General features: G+C 39.2%; 1 protein-coding gene across 1 annotated transcript in view; it reads left to right on the top strand.

Annotated features, from left to right (window-relative positions):
- PARD3B (par-3 family cell polarity regulator beta) overlaps window positions 1-16,175 on the top strand; it is a 1,148,960-nt gene that overhangs the window by 671,497 nt on the left and 461,288 nt on the right. Inside the window, exon 11 of the mRNA XM_070387813.1 lies at window positions 1,073-1,258. Coding sequence (XP_070243914.1) covers window positions 1,073-1,258 — 186 coding nt within the window. The remainder of the gene's footprint in view (window positions 1-1,072; window positions 1,259-16,175) is intronic.

The raw sequence follows: 16,175 nt of genomic DNA, 5'->3' as shown, positions 1-16,175 counted from the left end.
GAGAGGAAGGAACTACCGACCTAGAATGAGTTGATGGTTTCCAGGGCTATCTCATTTTCAAATTTTTCATTTAAATGCCGGGGCAGAGTTTCACATTTCTGCAAGCTTGGGAAGAATGCAGAAGGGGGCCCTGTACTCTTTGTCATGTGGACAGCACTTTTCTGTCCCTACTCTTGTATATTTGAAAACACTATGGACCAAGTATGATAAAGTGTGTGTTTTCCTCTGGAGACCTAACCCCTGATTATGCCTTTTGCCACCATACTATGTGTGTGTGTGTGTGTGTGTGTGTGTGTGTGTGTGTGTATATATATATTTTTTTTTTTTAGAATGGCTAGGCTTGTGGCTGGGTGTCATTTGTCGAAGAGACCATGAATATTTCTGTGCATTATCATTTTTGTTTAGGTTCCAAAACCAGATGCCAACAAGTTATTTTATCTAAAGAAGCAAGCTTAAGGCATGAGTTTTGACAAAGTGAAATTCAATTCAGTGATATGTATTAAGAATCACATCTTTAACTTTAAAATAAACATTTTTTTCAGTGCTCTGTGTCCTACTGACAATCTTTATCAATAGGATTGCTTCCATGGTAAATGATATGTTTTAAATTATATAAGCCAAATATTCCCCCAAATTGTAACAGGTTTCTACACTAAGCTCTTGTTTCTTCATCTGTAAAATGAAGGTATTGAGATTACATTATCTCCAATGTCTATTCTAATACTTAAGATTCCCTAGTTAATATCCAATCTCTTTAATTATTGAGAATATTCTACTGAATTTCCAAATATTTTTGGAATGTTTCAAATTGCCTTGACCAAAGATCCTGTCTGTTGACCATCACCAAATAATTATTCCCAAGAATTATCTCCTCCACTCCATGCATGTGATGGAGGCCCCTGCAGAGAGAGAAGACTGCCCTTTGTCCACTGGGGGCAGGATTACAGCTGTTAAGCAGGGATCCAGTCATCTTGTCTCACCAGTTGCATCTGTGTTTGACCATCTGAGAATGTGAATATTGATATTCAGCTGCTGTCTCCTCCTTCATTCTTTTCGTGTACTCTTCCAACAGAAAGGAGAACCTGACTGTTGTGCATTCTCCCTGGAAACAACTGAGCAACTTACCTTTGAGATCCCATTGAATGATTCCGGTTCTGCTGGTCTGGGGGTGAGCTTGAAAGGGAACAAATCTCGAGAAACCGGAACAGACTTGGGGATTTTTATCAAGTCCGTCATCCACGGAGGTGCTGCTTTTAAGGTAGGTAGGAATGCTGTTTCCCTATCAGTGTAAAGATACTTAGAAACGTTAACTGTTCTGCTTGGGGACTGGATAAAGAAAATTTCTGAAGACTTGAGACCACTGAGGCTTTCTTGCCAGATTCAGGAAATGTATATGTGAACAGATCTGGGTAACAGTTTGTTTTCATACTTTATATTATTTTTATTACTGTTAGGATTCTTATGAATTTAAAACCTAACAAAGTTGAACCTAATAATACACAATTAGAAAAGTAAAACTGAAAGCTAGTCAATATCAAAGCAACAAATAAGAAACTCTATTCCTTGTGCTTGCAAGAATGAAAGCTCAACAAAGACAGAAATATAGATCAATGGAACAAAATAGAAAGCCCAGAGATAAATCCACGCACATATGGACACCTTATCTTTGACAAAGGAGGCAAGAATATACAATGGATTAAAGACAATCTCTTTAACAAGTGGTGCTGGGAAAACTGGTCAACCACTTATAAAAGAATGAAACTAGAACACTTTCTAACACCATACACAAAAATAAACTCAAAATGGATTAAAGATCTCAACGTAAGACCAGAAACTATAAAACTCCTAGAGGAGAACATAGGCAAAACACTCTCCGACATACATCACAGCAGGATCCTCTATGACCCACCTCCCAGAATATTGGAAATAAAAGCAAAAATAAACAAATGGGACCTAATTAACCTTAAAAGCTTCTGCACATCAAAGGAAACTATTAGCAAGGTGAGAAGACAGCCTTCAGAATGGGAGAAAATAATAGCAAATGAAGCAACGGACAAACAACTAATCTCAAAAATATACAAGCAACTCCTACAGCTCAACTCCAGAAAAATAAATGACCCAATCAAAAAATAGGCCAAAGAACTAAATAGACATTTCTCCAAAGAAGACATACAAATGGCTAACAAACACATGAAAAGATGCTCAACATCACTCATTATCAGAGAAATGCAAATCAAAACCACTATGAGGTACCATCTCACACCAGTCAGAATGGCTGCGATCCAAAAGTCTACAAATAATAAATGCTGGAGAGGGTGTGGAGAAAAGGGAACCCTCTTACACTGTTGGTGGGAATGCAAACTAGTACAGCCACTATGGAGAACAGTGTGAGATTCCTTAAAAACTGGAAATAGAACTGCCTTATGATCCAGCAATCCCACTGCTGGGCATACACACTGAGGAAACCAGAAGGGAAAGAGACACGTGTACCCCAATGTTCATCGCAGCACTGTTTATAATAGCCAGGACATGGAAACAACCTAGATGTCCATCAGCAGATGAATGGATAAGAAAGCCGTGGTACATATACACAATGGAGTATTACTCAGTCATTAAAAAGAATACATTTGAATCAGTTCTAATGAGGTGGATGAAACTGGAGCCTATTATACAGAGTGAAGTAAGCCAGAAGGAAAAATACCAATACAGTATACTAATGCATATATATGGAATTTAGAAAGATGGTAACAATAACCCTGTGTACGAGACAGCAAAAGAGACAGTAATGTATAGAACAGTCTTATGGACTCTGAGGGAGAGGGAGAGGGTGGGAAGATTTGGGAGAATAGCATTGAAACATGTAAAATATCATGTATGAAACGAGATGCCAGTCCAGGTTTGATGCACGATACTGGATGCTTGGGGCTAGTGCACTGGGACGACCCAGAGGGATGGTATGGAGAGGGAGGAGGGAGGAGGGTTCAGGATGGGGAACACGTGTATACCTGTGGTGGATTCATTTTGATATTTGGCAAAACTAATACAATTATGTAAAGTTTAAAAATAAAATAAAATTAAAAAAAAAACTAAAAAAAAAGAATGAAAGCTCAGTGGAGTCTGAGAGAAAGTAGCATAAATTAAAGGTCATTTATCACATTTTATACACTAGAAGATCCATGTTGCTGGGAATGCATAGTTGCCTTTGAACTTAGAGAAGCTTATAAATTTCCAGATAAAAAGAGAAGAATATGATTCTGCCCTTTCATACTGGGGTGGGCAACATGAACATAGCTGTTACTGTAATTTAATGGTTAACTAGATTTGCCTGAGTTCCAATGCAACCCTACCACCATATGCTCCAACTAGCACACCATTAATAATAATACCTAGCATATAGGGTTCTAAGGATTGAATCAAGTAATATACACAATGTGATCGATGCAGTTAAGTGATTACAGAGAGAGGGAAAACAAGTGTGTGCTTATTGTCAGCAATCCTGACCATCATCTTTATCATCTCATGCCAGCCGTGAGACTTCCTGAGCTTAAATCCTGCCTTCATTGCTCTCACCCTCAGTGAATGCAGGCAAATCAATTGCCTTTAGGGTGCCTCAGTTTCCTCATGTATAAAATGAATAAATTAGTAGTGCCTGCCCCCAGAGCTCTTGTGAGTACAAAAAGAGATAATGGGTATAAAAAGCCTAGCACCATGCCTATGATAAACGTTGAATAAATGTTAGCCATTTTTAAATCATCTTGATATTACTCACGTGTGCCCTCTCCCACTCAAAAGCCAGGAAGGCATAATTAGAGTTTATAGGTCCTAGGATCCTGGCTTTATTAAAGCATTTGTCTCCTCAAACTTATCATTTCACTTTTGCTTCAGACCTAGACACTGAGCTAGTGTCTTTTTCTTTGGAGAAGAAGAAATGCACTGGGGATAGACAACTTTTAATGCACTCCTGGATCAGTTAGCTTCTGTTACATAATAAGTAATGACAACATTTCAATAACATACCTCTATAAGCCATTATTTCCCCAATGGCTCTGTACAGTAACTAAAAGGGCTCTGATTGAGGCTGACCTATCTCTATCACACAACAGATCTACAGATCTGCGTGTACTCCACACATTATAACTACACCCTGGGCTCCCAGGCTAGCTGATGTCCAAGACTCACGAAATCTCCTTACGTCTGGTTTCCAAGCTGGCCTACCGTCACTTCTCACACATATTGGTGGCTAAAACAAGTCATATGACTGAATCCATGGTCAATCCAAGGCGTAGAAAAATACAGTCCACCCACAGCGAGCCTATGACAAAGGTGTGGGTCTAGAGAAGTCGGTGAGGAATTGGGGCCATTCATCCAGTCTATGACTGTCTCCATCAGGCTCAGAAATGCAGAACTGGGAGCAGAAGGGTAGTTGTTGTTCAGTCACTCAGTCATGTCCAACTTTTTGAGACCACATGGACTGTAGCACACCAGGCTTCCCTGTCCTTCACCATTTCCCAGAGTTTGCTCAAATTCATGTCCATTGAGTTGGAGATGCCATCCAACAATCTCATTCTCTGTGACCACCTTCTCCTCCTGCCCTCAATCTTTCCCAACATCAGGGTCTTTCCCAATGAGTCAGCTCTTCACATCAGGTGGCTAAAGTATTGCAGCTTCAACTTCAGCATCAGTCCTTCCAGTGAATATTCAGGGTAGATTTCCTTTTGGATTGACTGATTTGATCTCCTTGCTGTCCAAGGGAATCTTTAGGATTCTTGTCCACCACCACAGTTAGAAAGCATCAGTTTTTCAGCCGTCGGCCTTCTTTATGGAGCAGGAGGAAAATGATAATAGTAATTACAGTAATATTATCAACTAACATTCATTCTGTTTTATGCTTAATATCTGTTGGACCATATAATAAGTATTTTAGGTGGATTCTCTAAATTTATTCTTCACATCCATACTGCATTATTACTGTACCATCTTGTCAAGGAGAAATTACAGTTTTCAGTAGTTAGTGCCTCTCCTTTATTCACAAGGCCAGAAATCACTTAAACCAATGTGTGAACCTAGGCAGTCCGACTTCAGAGTCTGTGCTTTGCTGTCCTGTGATGAAGGCTCTTTGATCTCATCTATTTATATTTCCAGAGATCAGGGGCTGTTGCCCTGGAGTTGTCTTATATCACGTGTATCATCCTTAGCCAGGGCATCTAAACATGTGCTGTATTTAAGAATCAGTCTTGGTCATGTTTGTGGATACCAGCTCGGCATTATTCTTATTCCTCATGACAGCTCTATTTACAGAATTTATTCCAAGTAAAATTGAAACTGAAATGAATTTTTGGAAATTAAAAGCAAACATCTTAGCTTTTTTATGGGCAATAACTTCAGCTCAAGCAGATATTGGAGAGCAGGTTTAATATGTATATCCATGTTTGTGTAAGTGAGCATCTCCTTACCTAAGCAATTTCTAACAGGGCTGTTTCTTTGCAGGAAGATTTCACTTTCCATTTATGTAAATTTCTTTCCTGACACTGGTCTGCTGAGTCAGACAATCACACCATTAAAAACTACTGGACAGCATATTTATAGCTGATCTTAAATAGTAAGAGGCATCCATTATGAATTTAGCCTTATTGTGAATGTTTAGTATCCATTTGTCTTGTTTACTTTCTGCAGTGCAGAGGGTGGAGGCCTAAAGCTTTGCTCACAAGAAATCTGATTAACCAGGAAAAAGGAAAGTATATTTCAGTTCTCCTTCTGCTGTTCCAATAATCCACTGTTGCTCCTCAGAAAATTGCCACCTGTTCTGTGATTCAAGATTAGGTCTTAGAAAAATTGTTTGGAGACTTTGTTCCCATCTCTGTTCAAAAGATACACATGTGTCAGACCGCTCTGTCCCTGGGGCAGAGAGAAGATAAGCATGGGGAACATCTACTTTAGCATCTGGCCCAAAGTTTTTTAGGTGAAATCAACAAAATAATCTTTCTGCCAGAGCACTCTTTTTCTCCTGGCCCTTCCTACCAGGAATTGGTTCTCAAGGTGTTTTCCCCTTTAGGGAAGGTGGAAACGAAACTACTTTGAAAAGTATGACCAAATTCTTCCTGTGGCTTCTCTATGCTGGATTCTCCTGGGGATTTCCCTTGGTGTAAACAAAGATAGGCTACTTCTAACCAGATGTAAAACCCCTGGATAACTGTGACTATAATTAAGGGCCTTTTTTTTTTTTTCCTTAACTTTTTATTTTGTTTTATCCTAGATGGCGCTAGTTGTAAAGAACCTACCTGCTAATGCAAGAGCATAAGAGACATGGGTTCAATCCCTGGTTGGGGAAGAACCCCTGGAGAAGGGCATGGCAACCCACTCCAGTATTCTTGCCTAGAGAATCCCATGGACAGAGGAGCATGGTGGGCTACAGTCCATAGGGGGTCACAGAGTCAAACACGACTGAAGTGACTTAGTACATAGCACAATAGCTGGTTAACAATGTTGTGACAGTTTCAGGTGACCTGCAAAGGGGCTCACCCATACATATAACAAGAGCCTCTTTCTTTTTACCCTCTTACCTCTCTGGCTGTTGCTTTCTATCATTCCGTCTCTCATTTGTGTCATTTCTAAGAGATGTAGTCTGTGGAGTCACTTGTAGACCCCTCGGAAGCATCCTTTTGAGCTATTCTTTTCAATGTATAGCCAAAGTGACCACTGACCATAACAGCCAAACATAGCTTAGAGTGTTGCTACTGCACTGCTTAAACAGTGAAAGTGTGAAAGTGAAAATGTTAGGCGCTCAGTCGTGTCTGACTCTTTTGTGACCCCATGGACTATAGCCCACCAAGTTCCTCTATCCATGGAATTTTCAAGGCAAGAATACTGAAGTGGGTAGCCATTCCCTTCTCTAAGGAATCTTCCCGACCCAGGGATCAAAGCCAGGGCACCTGCATTGCAGGCAGATTTTTTACCATCTGAGCCACCAGTAACATGCCTTAAATGTTTGAAATTCAATTTTAGTTTCTGTCATTCTTCCTGGGCATTTGCCCCTGAAGTGTAGTATAATTGCTTCCAGGGCCAAATATATACTAGATACAAGTTTGCATGTTGTATGTTTTATATAAACATACATTTATACATACATATATACATATATAGTATACATACATCTCATGAACTGAGAACTATGAGTGGAATGTAATTAGGATTTCATGCTTTTCTAAAATTTCATTCTTGTGACTGGAATTTGAATATTGTGTTGTTATTACTGGTAAATTAAACAAAATATTATCTTTGTACAGTTAGAAAAATTAATAACTTAAGAAAAAGACTATCCCAAAATCTACATAAAAATGAGCTTTTCCTTTTTCCAGAGAAGCACATATAAAGTCTGGATAATCAGTTTGAAGACCTCACATACATTCACCCTCATTTGCTAAACATTTTGAACTCAGAGATGAGTTTTCTTTTCCTTTGCTTTTGATATACTCTGTTAATTGAATTTTTTTAGAGAAAATGCATTTTTAAATCTATTCAATTCAGTTCAGTTCAGTTCAGTTCAGTTGCTCAGTCATGTCTGACTCTTTGCAACCCCAGGAATCACAGCACGCCAGGCCTCCCTGTCCATCACCAAGTCCCGCAGTTCACTCAAACTCACGTCCATCAAGTCGGTGATGCCATCCAGCCATCTCATCCTCTGTCGTCCCCTTTTCCTCCTGCCCCCAATCCCTCCCAGTATCAGAGTCTTTTCCAATGAGTCAACTCTTCGCATGAGGTGGCCAAAGTACTGGAGTTTCAGCTTTAGCATCATTCCTTCCAAAGAACACCCAGGGCTGATGTCGTTTAGAATGGACTGGTTGGATCTCCTTGCAGTCCAAGGGACTCTCAAGAGTAGACTATACTAAATCTGCTTTGTTTTCTTCTATCATAAAAATTAATTACTTTTAGAAAATATATAACTAAAATGGTGATATTTTTAAAAATTCATGTAGAATATTAAAATCCTTTATTAGAAAGAATAAAAATTCCATACAGTCTGTTCTATCAATACTAATTATGAAAGATTTCTTTTTATTTGAATATTTAATGTGTTCTATTGAAATTTTGAAACAATAATGCAAAAATTAAAATTTAAAGGAAGCTTTTGCTAAGGGAAAAATGTCATATATCAGGTAGATTATTTAAGGGCTCTTAAAGAGAACGAATTTAAGAATACCTGTTATTCTCTAGAAAATTAATTAGCCAGGTTTGTGCTTAATAAATACTACTTGATGATGATGAAATTAAATGAAAGAAAAATGCCTGACATAGCTAATTGCAAATGCATGCACTCAGAATATGAAATAGACATAATTTAAGTAATTTGATTCTTGTGTGGTTAGGAAATCTGGAATACAACCTCTGCAGAGGTTGCCTGATGCAGAATTGCAAGATCTATACCATTTCATAATAGGTTAAAAAATTTAACTAATACAAGCAATCCCTCTATTATAAAATGACCTAATTATGAATTTTGGGAGATAATATGCACAGTTCTAGAATTTATGGGAATACAATGTTTGATCCTGAATATCCATGTCTCTTTGTTATGGGGAATGTTGGTTGAATAGCATCTAACCTACTTAAAAGGAGTCCGGTAGGAGTTCCTAGCAGAAGTAATTTCCACCTCCAATTTCTGCTTGTATCTATAAATCATGTGGTGGATCTATAATTAATGAATTCAAAGGGAGATAAAAAGGATAGCATTTTAAGGAACACGAATGTTAAATGATTTCTTCAGCTATCCATTTTTCTTAAAATTGATATTGTTTTTTACTGGAAGAGAACTGTTAAGATCATTACCTATAGTCATGTCTTCCAGGTTTCTACCTCTTACCAAAAACACCATACAATCTGGGTATAAACAGCTTCATTGCAAATCCTCAACTGTTAGAAGCCAAACTCTAATATTTCATACTCACCACAAAAGTGTGATATTCTATGAACAAGTAAAAGCAGGAATTCTGCCTGGAAAAATTCACCATCACTATAAGAACTCTGCTTTAAAAAATAAAACAAGTAATTTAAACAACAAAAAAAAGAATTATCAACTATGTTATGCCATATATTTTAAATACATTTCCTTTTTTAGGGAAAAAACGCCCAAAATGTTAATATGCGTTAATTAATACACTCAAGCTTATCATTTATGGGTTTTCTGCAGTAGTAAGTATTTTATAGAGATATAACATTACTTTAAAATTTTCATAATACCAGTATCAATCATTGTTTTTCTTGCTAAGTTTTATCATTTTCAGATATTTATTTTATTGATGGAAATGCAAATACATTTGTATCATCTGGATAAACTTTTAGAACTCTAGGTCTTTTTGATGTGTACTTTGAATTCTATTATTGTCTTCAGAGGCTTAAAAAAATATGTTTTTAGACCTAATCAAAAATGAAATTATTATCTACAAAAGTTGATATAACATGATCATGTTACTTTGACTCTGAAAATAGTATCTTTTACCTGAAAACCTATATTCACCTATATTGTGGGTATTTATAAGAGATATTAAGTTCATAATGTGGTCAGAGTTTTGGTCTAAGCATTCTGCTCTGGGTCCATTTTTTTAAGAAACCAGATTTTTAGCAATCTTAGCACAAGCAAGAACAGAGCTTTCTTCTTCTTCTTCTTCAAGTGAATAAATAAGATCCTTTCGTTAAGTTGAAAAGGCTTCTGAGATTCTAATCTAGTTAGGCATTCATGCAGAATCTTCTTGATGCATACAACCCATTCACCTTAATAAGCTTCTATTATCCAATTTTCTAGGCCAAACTAAACTGAAAACAGAAAATCAGGAAGGAGATAGGAAGGGATAGAGAAGAAGCTGAAAGGACAAGAAACAGAAAAAATGTAAAACAAGCACTGCTGCTGCTGCTGCTAAGTCGCTTCCGTCATGTCCGACTCTGTGCGACCCCAGAGACGGCAGCCCACCAGGCTCCCCCGTCCCTGGGATTCTCCAGGCAAGAGTACTGGAGTGGGTTGCCATTGCCTTCTCCAAAACAAGCACAGATTGCTGCAAAGTAGACGAAGGAATACTAGTGAGGCCTCTTCAGTCAGTGCTTCTGAAACTTCTTACTAAGGAAACTGTAAAATTCACTCATGACTACAGTGAAAGCTGTAAATTGCAATACGTTTATTTATATCCCATATGTTTCCAGTAGGTCTTTAAAAGAAAAGAATTATAATACATTATATCAAAATGGTTTAGATTATATATATTCTGAGGTTCTAAAAATACTCTTCAGTTATCTTTAATTAAACAAGAAGTCTCACATGCCACAGATGCTGAATAAATGGTACATTGCTGGAACTTCACTCATTTGCTACATAAAATGGAGTGAGGCTCTTAAGATAATAACTGAATTAGATAAACTTAAAATTTTGCAAGAGCTAAATAAGAGGATACTGAGCCAGTACACCGGAGAAGGCAATGGCACCCCACTCCAGTACTCTTGCTGAAAAGTCCATGGATGGAGGAGCCTGGTGGGCTGCCGTCTATGGGGTCACCCAGAGTTGGACACGACTGAAGTGACTTAGCAACAGCAGCAGCAGCAGCAGCAGCAGCAGAGCCACTACACAGACAGTAATCAAGCTTCACTTTTAGAATATAAAGTTTCTCTGAGCATGTGCCAGTATAGCCAAGCCAGCCTGGGCTCAGGAATTGCTCATAATTACAGTTTGTATATTATTGAATTTGTCCATTGGAGATGAAACTTACACCAGGTCAAAGCACCTGATGAAGATGTTTCTAGTGATTCCGTTTAACAAGGATTTCTACAACATCTACAGCTACCATAAGTTATTCAATATGTAATAGAATGGATACAGGAAACAGAAAGACTCATTCCATAGTACAGGAAGCTGGTAGCATAATAAACACATAAAAAACCGTGTCTAGATTAGTCCAATGAAAGAGCCTTGCAAGCCACATTAGAACATCTGCCTTACTGGTTTCCCCAGGGAAGGAAAAAAATAATCTTCTGCCCTTGTTTTTAAGTATTCATCTTTAGTTTTGGAAAAATGTTAAGTGTTTATTTTGAGGTCAAAATAAAAACTAATTTCATACTATTAAAAAAAAAACTCAAATATGGTAAGGACTGTGGTAGACCTTCTGTCAAAGAATGTTCAAACTACTGTACAATTACACTCATTTCACATGCTAGCAAGGTAATACTCAAAATCTTCCAAGGCAGGCTTCAATAGTTCTTGAACAAAGAATTTCCAGATGTACAAGCTGGATTTAGCAAAGGCAGAAAAGCCAGAGATCAAATTGCCAGTATCCATTAGATCACAGAAAAAGCAAGAGAATTTCAGAACAACATCTACTTCTGCTTCACTGACTACAGCAAAGCTTTTGACTGTATGAATTACCACAAACTGTGTAAAATGCTTCAAGAGATGGGAATACCAGACCACCTTACCTGCCTCCTGAGAAACCTGTATGCAGGTCAAGAAGCAACAGTTAGAACTGGACATGGAACAACAGACTGGCTGCCAATCGGGAAAGCAGTACATCAAGGCTGTATATTGTTACCCTGCTTATTTAACTTATGTTGAATAAGTACATCATGTGAAATGCAAGGCTGGATGAATCACAAGCTGGAATCAAGATTGCTGGGAGAAATATCAATAACCTCAGATATGCAGATGATTCCACCCTATGGCAGAAAGCTTAGAGGAACTAAAGAGCCTCTTGATGAAGGTGAAAGAGGAGAGTGAAAAAGATGGCTTAAAACTCAACATTCAAAATACTAAGATCATGGCATCTGGTCCCATTATTTCATGGCAAATAGATGGGGGAACAATGGAAAGAGTGACGGACTTCATTTTCTTGGGCTCCAAAATCACTGCAGATGGTGACTGCAGCCATGAAATTAAAATACACTGGCTCCTTGCAAGAAAAGCTATGACAAACCTAGACAGCGTACTAAAAAGCAGAGACATTACTTTACAGACAAAGGTCCATAGAGTCAAAACTATGGTTTGTCCTGTAGACATGTATGGATGTGAGAGTTGGACCAAAAAGAAGGCTGAGCACTGAAGAATTGATGCATTTGAACTTGGAGAAGATTCTTAAGAGTTTCTTGGACTTCTAGCAGATCAAACCAGTCAGTCCTAAAGGAAATCAACCCTGAGTATTCATTGGAAGGACTGATGCTGAAGCTGAGGCTCCAATACACTTTGGCTACCTGAATCAAAGAGCCAACTCATTGGAAAAGACCCTGACGCTGGGAAAGATTGAACTCAGGAGGAAAAGGGGGTGACAGAGGATGAGATGGTCTGATGGCATCACCAACTCAATGGACATGAATTTGAGCATTTGGGAAATGGTGAAGGACAGGGAAAACTGGCATGCTGCAGTCCATGGGATCACAAAGAGCTGGACACAATTGAGGAACTGAACAACAACAACAAACGGTAGACAAAAGTAAAAGTAATCATAGGTGTTGAGATGGAACAATTCTGCCTGAGGGGAAGAAAGTGGAAGGCAGTTGCTGAGCCTTATTTTGAAGGATTGATATAGAACCAGTGAGCAGGAATGCAAAGGGCATTTTGGAGCAAAGGAAAAGTTTGGACCACATCACCATAGTGTGTACACCAGAGTGCAATGTATTGTGTCTGGAAAATAGAGCTCTTATTTTTGAAGAACGGTGCCATTTGTATTGGTTGAAATTGTGTTAGGACAGATGAAGTAAAACATTGATGTACATAGGTGCCCTTCAAGATAAGAATTCACATGCTTCTGGTCTTACCAACTTTATTCCTTTTCTTTACTTTAAAAACTATACTTTAAAATCTTGATTTATTCTTTTCCTTTCATTGTTATTGTTTGAAAATGAAATTAAATTATTTCAGTCTGGAATACAAGGCTCTTTCTAGGTTGGATTTTTTTCCAAAAAATACAATGAGCAGATGTTATCATGGAGTGATTTTAAGATCTTGGGAAACATTTGTTCAGGACAGTCCTTTTCCTCAGTCAGGTGCCATCTTGCCTGGAGTCCTGCTCTACTCCAAGGAAATGGTGCTATGTAGCCTGAAGTCAGGGTTTGGGATTTGGGCCCAGAGTGTTGATGTCCCTGAAGGCTTCACCAGGGACCCTATTAGAATCAGGCACAGGAAGGAGTCAACATCCGGTCATGATTAATCCTCTGAACACCCTGGCCTAATGATGTAGACTGGCCTTGGGCCCCAGCCAGCTGCCCCTGGATTAGCCAGCCTCCTCCTTCATGCTTGACTCATGTTTTTCAGAGGCTCATTCTGTGCCGTGGCTTTCTTCTCTTCCCTCTGCGTTCATTAGAACTTTAGAGGTAAAGGGACCTACAAAAAATTGGCCCCAAGAGGTGGATTAAGGCTTGCACTGTCACTGCTAATCATAGCAGAGGCACAGCAGGGACTAAACTACAAGGCCACTGGACCACCGGAAATCATGGACATGCTTCAGAGGGCACATGCAACATCCTAAAAAGTACATGAGTGCTCTCTGTTACAAAGAATTGTCTGGTCCAAATGTACAGCTGTGGAGGAACCATCATGGAAATATTTATTTTTAAGAGCTGACAATCCTTTGCTTTTATGAGATTCTCAAAGGAGTCTAAGAAGAGCCCATAAAGGTCAAGAATCACTAGCAAAGTGGTTGAAAATATGGACTTCAGAGTAACCCAGACCTAGTTCAAATATTTTGGTTTTGGTCATGTGACTTGTAACAATGCACTTAACTCTCCTGATCCTTGGTTTCTTCTTTTCTAAAAGGGGACCTGTGGTCCCCAGTGTACAGGATAGTTAGAAGTATTAAACTGTCTAGTGCATATAGACAAAGGGTTTAGCAAAAGAACTGCACAAAGGAGGAACTCATTAAATAATTATATTCATTAATCACTGTAGTGAAAGAAGGTGAAAGTGAAGTCACTCAGTGGTATCCGACTGTTTGCAACCCATGGACTGTAGCCTGCACCAGGCTTCTCCGTCCATGGGATTCTCCAGGCAAGAGTACTGGAGTAGGTTGCCATTTCCTCCTCCAGGGGATCTTCCTGACCCAGGGATCAAACCTGGGTCTCCCGCATTGCAGGCAGATGCTTTACCCTCTGAGCCACCAGGGAAGCTATCGGGCTTTCCCAATAACTGTAGTACCTTTAAGCATCTCTAGAAGCAACATAGCACAGTGGAAATGTATCTGACTCAGACAGGTGGACCTGGCTTTAACGGTCACTTCATTTCCCTGAGCCTCCATTATTATATCTCTAAGTGGAGTGTGCTGCTTGTATCACAGGTTTGTTTTGAGAAATGAGAACATATGCAAGATATTTGCACAAGGACTGCCCTGTATTAGGTGTTCAATAAAAAGAGATATGAACTTCCTAGGTGGCACTAGTGGTAAAGACCCTGTGTGCTAATACAGGAGACATAAGAGGCACAGGTTCAAAACTGTGTCAAGAAGATCCCCTGGAGTAGGAAACGGCAGTTCACTCCAGTACTCTTGCCTGGAGAATCCCTTGAACAGAGGAGCCTGGTAGGCTACAGTTGATAGGGTCACTATGAGTCGGACACAACTGACGTGATTTAGCACAGCATAGCTAAGAGTCGGACGTGACTGAGTGACTTCACTTTCACTTTTCACTTTCATGCATTGGAGAAGGAAATGGCAACCTGCTCCAGTGTTCTTGCCTGGAGAATCCCAGGGACGGCGGAGCCTCGTGAGCTGCCGTCTATGGGGTAGCACAGAGTCGGACATGACTGAAACGACTTAGCAGCAGCAGCACAGAAAGGAGATATAACACTCAAACATCTTGTCCCCCAGTCCAGTCTCCCTCCCCCTGAATTAGAACCTGGTTAGGGCTGATGAGACTTGAAATCTCCCCAGGACATGGAGAAGACCTAAATCTTATACCAGTTTTTATTTGTCCTAATGTACCCAGAGGAAATTTTTGTCTATTTTTATTCTGTTCTCTTTCCTCTTTTTCTTATTTTTCTTCCGCTTTGGGAATTTCCTTTACTTCCTCCTAGCTTAAGGATAGATAAGAGTTGATTACAGGGGTTGCAAAAAGTAAGTGATGTAGTTGTGGGTCTTTTGGTTAGGGGTCTGATGGTCATAAAGTAGAAAGAAAAATGTCTTTGTTCAGGCTGCTAAAAGAAACTTCCATAAATTGGGTAGCTTTTAAATGGCAGCAGTTTATCCCTCACAGTTCTTGAGTCTGAAGTTCAAGATCAAGGTGCTGCAGAATCCATCTGGTGAGAGGTGCTTAATAGTCAGCTGTCTTTTTCTTGCTGTAACCCTAGATGGCAGAGAAGACAAGATATCTGTCTCAGGACTCTTTTATAAGGGCGCTAATTACCTTCCAAATGTCCCCTAATATCTTCATGTTGGGGGTTAGGATTTCAACATATGAATTTGAGGAAAACACATTCAGTCCATAGCAGAAAGGGCATTGGCTTTTCCTTTAGCAAAGGAAAGAGTGATCCAGATTAGGATAAAATAAATATCCTAGAATTACTGGGTAACATACCTGGATAGTTGAAATCAGTCATGTAAAATCAGTTGAGGAGAGTCACTATTCTCATGCTGAAGTACATACTTAAACATAATACTGAAAGAAAAAAATAAGACCGTAAAAAGCTACTTTCTTGGTAAAAAACCATTGCAAAGTGGAATTGTCATTGTTGTTTAGTCTCTAAGTGGTGCCTAACTCTTTCATGACCCCATAGACTGTTGCTTGACAGGCTCCTCTGTCCATGGGATTTCCCAGGCAAGAATACTGGAGTGGATTGCCAGTTCCTTCTCCAGGAGATTTTCCCAGCTCAGGAACTGAACCCTCATCTCCTGCATTGGCAGGCAGATTCTTTACACCAAGCTACCGGGGAAGTCCCACAAAGCAGAACAGACATATGCAATTGTGATCTTTGCTGAGTTTGAGTAATGAGCTCTTAACTAAATTGACTTCATTTTAAATAAAGACTAGACATGCATACAGTGTGTGTGTGTGTGTGTGTGTGTGTGTGTGTGTGTGTGTGTAGCTAGGTAGGTAAACAGTCCCCCACCCTTCCTGTCTCCACATCTTCTGTAGTCTGACTCTGGCTTTCATATATAAGGTTCTCTTCCAGGAGACATCTGGTGTCATATTGTTCTCTCTGGATTTGAACGTCTTTTTTC

The sequence above is a fragment of the Bos mutus genome, chromosome 2 (assembly GCF_027580195.1).
Source record: "Bos mutus isolate GX-2022 chromosome 2, NWIPB_WYAK_1.1, whole genome shotgun sequence".
In the NCBI taxonomy this organism is placed as follows: domain Eukaryota; kingdom Metazoa; phylum Chordata; class Mammalia; order Artiodactyla; family Bovidae; genus Bos; species Bos mutus.
The sequence above is the reverse complement of the archived record's forward strand: the minus strand, read 5'-3'. Positions and strand labels throughout refer to the sequence as shown.